Source organism: Rhea americana, unplaced genomic scaffold (genome assembly GCF_003343005.1).
Source record: "Rhea americana isolate MKP2758 unplaced genomic scaffold, rheAme1 scaffold_85, whole genome shotgun sequence".
NCBI lineage: Eukaryota > Metazoa > Chordata > Aves > Rheiformes > Rheidae > Rhea > Rhea americana.
In genome coordinates this window covers 199,599-205,598 of record NW_028187034.1, presented here as the reverse complement: position 1 = coordinate 205,598, position 6,000 = coordinate 199,599, and the positions used below count along the sequence as shown (strand labels likewise).

Genomic DNA, 6,000 nt, shown 5'->3' with positions numbered 1-6,000 from the left:
CACATAATCTCATAATCTCTCACATAATGTTGAGATTTTTGTTGAGATTTTTTTTTTTCCAGCTTTTTCTTAGACTAGTCTGCTGAGATAACACTCGGAGAATGTCTCTGGAAGAGTATGAAGCCCTAACTGAATAAATGTGGTTCRTTTATCTATGGGTTTGCTTACCAAGTGACATTCATTAGCACAACCGTGCATGTTTTAATTAAAACAATATTACTTGCCAAAGAGTCACCCTTATCTGGGAATTAAGGTCATTTTTCGCCTCTGGTTTACTTTATATAGCTTTCCTATCTATACCGTAACATTCTGTTGTAGGTAAGTCCCAAATAAATTTGATGAAAGTTTCCACATCATAAAAGCCACCATTCCCACTGGCACTGGTTGGATGACGTAGTGGCAGCATCAGCAAAACCTCAAAGCAAAAGTCTCTTTTAATCCTCATGGCCARCTCTGTTAGATCAGATCTCAGGCCTCTATACGTGCCACATCACAAAGGTGCACTTGCTATTTCATGTACTGTGAGCAGACTTTGGGGCTAGTCAGTGGGCTTTGATATTTCTCAGATCAGGAGCTTCCCTAATTTAATACATTTGAGTTTAGGRCGGGCAGATCCCTCCCATACTTCTCCACCTTAGCACAGACATTCTTCATCCCTACCTGTCCTGCTGATACTGGTTGCATTTCCAGAGCAAGAGATGTCTGAGCTCCTGCAGAAGGGCCTGCCTCAATTAAACTACACAGTTCCTGAAAGCCTTCTCCTGCTGACTGAAAATCCTGAACCTTTCTCTTTGGATCAGTCTCTTTGYAGTCACCAGCACTGCTTCATACTCCTTTTATACTTTGCCTACATCCTTGGGGACAGGTGAGCCAAGAGTATATGAAGCAAGTGGTTRTGGGTTATTTTGGCCATCATGAACCAATTTTCAGTGGATGAGGCTTGTCYGATTTTCCTGTCTCTTCTCCAATCTCCTTGACTGCAGGTTTGTCCCAGAGGCAGAATTATTTTTAGCCGTAAAAAATTTCCTTCTATCAGCACAGGACCGTGGAGACTGTCCCCCTCCATACATATGCAGAGCTGTGCTTTACCTCCTTGCTGTCTGTCAGGACAAAGGCAAAGACCTGGACTTGGTAAAAGAAGATTTCATACCTRCATCTTGGATGTTTCGTGTAGAGTTTAACTAAGGTTCCTCCTCACCCCCATCAACCCTCTTGCAGAACATATTTTGATCTATGTGGTGAGTAATGAATGAGAGGAGAGCATGCAGTGCATCTACGCCCTGGAAAGTTAACTGTGAAAAGCCACTAGGGGATATAGGTTTGATTGAATTAGCTTGCGTATGTGTGGGAAGTGTAAATGCATTGGATAGGCTGTGAATTCACGTACAGAATATTCTAAATTTCATAGCTGCTATCTCCTGAACACATCCCCAGCCTCTGCAGCATGCTTTTTAGTGTTCCCATATGGCTTTTTGCTGCTGCACAGCTTTGAGCACTGTATAAAGCCTACAAGTTTCTTAGCCTTCGTGATGCATATGGACCTCATGAAATGATGTTTAACTGATCCATTTGATTGTCTACTCAGAAGGTAGCATGACTTTTTCTCACGGTAGACTCTAATCGCTTCAGCTTTTAGATATTCACTATCTAGTTGTTATTTTGTTCTCTCTCTCCCTTTCCTTCCCACACACTTATCAGAGGTCATTGTGTGCCATAAAGAGGATCCTGGATAATCTCCCAGATCTGGGCTTGGTCTACGTTCACTGTCCTCTTCTACTGAATTTTTTCCTGCACTACCCTGAACTTATGGGCAGATTTGGACACCAGGTCCTTCAGCTCTGGTTTTCCTGGGAAGACTGCAATGAAACTGAGACTGATGAAGCTGGTTTTGGCATATCTGATCAACTGAACAGCGCTAACCCTTTACTTCCCATTCTGAAGAGCAATTCAAGCATTTTGCTTATTCTACTGGTACGTGAGTCTCACAAGGACAGTCTGTTAACTTTAGGGGAGCACTTAGGGCTATTTGGTTCTTAAAGCACTCAGTGCTTTTCTGAGCTCAAGGAATTGTGTGTATACACGGACTTCCACCTCCCAGGCAAGCCTGATATGGAAAATGGGATTTTGTGTGTGTGTGTTAGCTCTTCTGCTGCCATCTATCCACTGTGATAGAATGGGGTCTTTGAAAGCTGGATAAGAAGGGATCTGAAGAGTGCTACAATATATGGCATGAAAAAAATTCATGGGCTCTCCCCTTTTGCTCTCCAGATACACAGCTGAATACTCTAGGTTCTTCTGTGGAAGTCTTTCAAGAAGCTCTTTTGCTGTTTTGGGAGCAATGGTGTACTACTGATAGATGTGAAGGATATGAGAAACAAAGAACTTTCAAAAAAGTTCTTTGCAGCATGCAGAGAACAGGACCGGAGGGCACAGCTTTCTGTTTGCTTGAGATTTTTACCTGTTTGTGTTGAACTTGAGAGTCTTGTCTGAGATTTTTGCTAGTACTCTGAATTTTCAAGACTGCAAATAGCATGTTGTATTGCTCTTAAAAGATTTTTTAAAAAGTGTTGAGAGTACTAATCAATGCAGGGAAGAAAGGGGCCTTGCAGTAGCGGGACTTGTGTTTTTGCCAATAGCTGGTGAAGTTAACTCTGTTTACCGATGTAATCATAACAGAATTCAGGTCCCAATGGCTGCTCAAAGGGCTTCTCTCACTTCTACCTCTCCCACCTAATCTGTTACCCCTCCTCATCCATGGCCACTTGTCTCATGGCCAGTTAGCCAGTCATAGCAAATACTTGTTAACACTTCCACACAAGAACATGAGGTTTGCCGGTAAAGGCAAAAGCTGAGAGCTGTGATGTTTCTTTTGCARCTTGCTATTGAAACTAAAAATATGTATGAGAATAAAAACCCATGCCAGTAAACAGAGAAGAAGCAGGGTTTGGTTCTCAGTGAGCACCTCTGAGGCATTACAGACTGGCATATTATTTCACTGGCTGTGAAATAATTTTCAATATCTCAAGATACTGAAATGACTAGCAGGGTGGAATGTTGCTTAGGACAATTCTTTCRTAGGTTTGGGTGCTATTGCAGAATAGGTAGCAACATTCAGGCATTTCATACTGCTTCCCAACTATTAGTAAAAGCAATCAATACATAAACAAATCAGTGCAGATTAGAAGGAGTGTCCCATGAGAATTGTCTACTTTATTAGCTTTGGCAATAGTTTTGGAACCTATCAGTCTGCAAGCTRAAGTCGACATATATATCACAGGTCTATAAATCAGCAAAAGAGAAATGATGGCTCCCTCTCTGAATGGTACAGCATTTCTGCTTTCCTCCTTTTTTTTTTTTCTTGCCATGTGCTCTTGCAGAAATAAATTAATTTAGCTCTGTCCCAGTCTTTTAAGTGAACTGTAATAAATCACAGGCTTTGATAATTCACCTCTCAGTTGGGGAAGGGCATAATCAATCTGAATTTAGATGAGCTAATAAAACAGTGCAATATCCTAGAATAAATATACTGTCAGATATAAACAAAACTTATGAGGTGAATAATCCCAGCCAGAGAAAGCAATAGTGAAATGAAAGGCCTCTGCATGGTACAGTGAAGCAAAAATGAATATCCTTCCAAGGATGATTTATTTGGTTATCTGCTTTTAATAAATGTCTGGATTAGATAGAGCAGATGGTTAGTGGCTTCATTTGAGACCTTGAGCTCCAGAGTAAGAAGGAAAATTTTAATACAGGRATGTATTTACCAGGACCAGGAGGGCTGTGACCATTGGTTAACACTGTTCTATGTGATGTGTGTTCACCTGGTGATAAATGTGGTAGCAGTCACACACTGGCCCACCTGTCTTCTCCATGGTCCAGATCTGAGCTGCTCTCCTGGGGAAAGGAGATAGGTTGGCTGACATTAGATTACATTCCTGAATGTCACTGGAAGAGAGAAGCTGAGGAATGAAATTGAGAATAAAGACAGATACTCAATGCTGTGTTGAGTCCGTAAAACTTGGCTTTCAGAGTAGMTTGTGTGTCCTTCTCTTTCAAAGAGAGAATTGAGATCATAGTTTTCCATAGCAGGCAATTATGGAAAAACCTTCCCTTGCAGAAGTTATCATCTTAACCCTAGGAAGCTACAAGTGTTTTCTGTCGTGATATATAAGATTTATGCTCCCCATACATATTTTATCCTCCCTAGCTTAACAGGATGTTCTTATTCAAATAGCTAGCTCATCCTGTGTGCTGATTTCAGCTACAGTCTGGTGTAAGTTGTGAGAGAAAGTCATGCAGGATGCAAAAGAGGGCTTAGCTGATCAGTATTAAATGCATCTCCATTGTTTCTCTGAATGTCCCCTGGCCCTTGTGCTGTGAGGGAACGTAAATAGAAGTGCTTGGGTTACCTTCTGTGTCATTCCTTATTCTTTACCATATGGTGTCTCTTCTCATCCTGAGTGCTCCCAGCATTTTTAGCYTTTGTTCGTGTGGAGGTCTCTGCATCCTGCAGAGGAGGAACAGCTAGCTTTTTCACCTGGGCTGGGGTAAGCCCACAGTCCCAGTRCCTTGCAGTTGGTCCTTGTATATGCAGATTGTCTGGCATGTCCTGGAGTGCTGAATTTGGAAAGAAGGTGCCAGAGAGCAGTCCATTGMTGCTGGAGCTGATTGTGCAGCTGGCTCCCTGCCACTTATTCCTGAGGCTCTCAGCTCTGYGCGGGAATTCGCCCTCAGAGCTGGAGGAGTTTTTCTGGCACTGGCAACCTTTTCTTACCATAACCATTTTCCCTAGGTGTGAGGTCGCACAGCCCTTTCCTCTCCCTCATCCAGTCTGGATGCATGACTATCATGAGATAAGGGAACGTAGCCAAAAAAGGCTCTTGGCTGAGTGGGCTGTCCTGGCAGGCTATAGGCTGGGCAACTTTGCTCCGAGCAGTTTTCTYTACTGTTTTCCTCTTTCTGCTGTACCATTTGCAGTGCAGTAGTCAGGCGTGCTGGGGGAGGGAGGAATGGTGGGTGCTGACTTACGTAATATGATAGTGTCAACATTTTCTTCCTGATCTTTATGAAACTGAACTTCTGGCTTATACACTTACATGTGGTGAATTTAATGTTAAACACCTTAACATCAGAAGTGTGCCTGAATTAATGCTACTGCCTGTGAGATTTAGCTCACAGACCCCACACAGAGCTGTATTCAAGGAGCAGGCTTGTCGGCTGAATGCTGTATACACAACTCTTCCATTTTCAGTGACTGAGTTACTGCTTTTCTGATTTACGTTTCATGCAGTTTTGCTGWTATGCTGCTACTGTAGATACTAGGCTGCCAGCTCAAGACTTCTCAAAATGAGTAACTATGGACTGACTCACAAGCTTGATTTTAAGTAAGCACCTTAATATGTGGCCTGATTTTTTAAAAACAATAGGGAGAGTAGAAGTGCCAGGGGATCTACATTCTTGAAAACGAGGCCTTGACTTTAGGAACTCATTTTCTAAAACATAGACCTTAAATTTATGTTGCCCTCAGCCTTGTATGCTGGGTGGGCTGTATGCTAAAGGGCCAAATGCATGCTTTAAACAGGATGTTACCCAGAGGTGCCTATCAGAAGACAGCCTGCCTACCTTATGCAATATTCCATTTAATCAGGACATACTTAATCTGAACAGTACTTCATTAGGATGTTTCCCAAGGCACCAAATTAGCATAACAGTATTAAATAGCAGTGATTTCTGCCTAATCGGGGCAGAAAGGTAATGTGTGCTTTTTCCCTCCCAGGATTTGGTYTGCTCAAGCTCTATGGATGTGGCTCGGAAGGTGTTGGTGACTCTAAAATCCTTCTTGGAAAGAAATGAGGATGTCCTTGTCTGTGACCTCCTCCGGAGTCAGTTCCTACAGATTCTGCAGCAGCTGCTGGTAGAGAGCAGCTCTGCCTCCTTACAAGGTGACTTCCCTCTATGTCCTTGATCTTGCTATGGGATCAACTGGCAGGGGTAGGTGGC

The 6,000-nt window shown here is 42.6% G+C and overlaps 1 protein-coding gene across 1 annotated transcript in view; it reads left to right on the top strand.

Annotated features, from left to right (window-relative positions):
- MEI1 (meiotic double-stranded break formation protein 1) overlaps positions 1-6,000 on the top strand; it is a 38,300-nt gene that overhangs the window by 18,843 nt on the left and 13,457 nt on the right. Inside the window, exons 19-22 of the mRNA XM_085323576.1 lie at positions 691-865; positions 984-1,131; positions 1,699-1,971; positions 5,777-5,942. Coding sequence (XP_085179702.1) covers positions 691-865; positions 984-1,131; positions 1,699-1,971; positions 5,777-5,942 — 762 coding nt within the window. The remainder of the gene's footprint in view (positions 1-690; positions 866-983; positions 1,132-1,698; positions 1,972-5,776; positions 5,943-6,000) is intronic.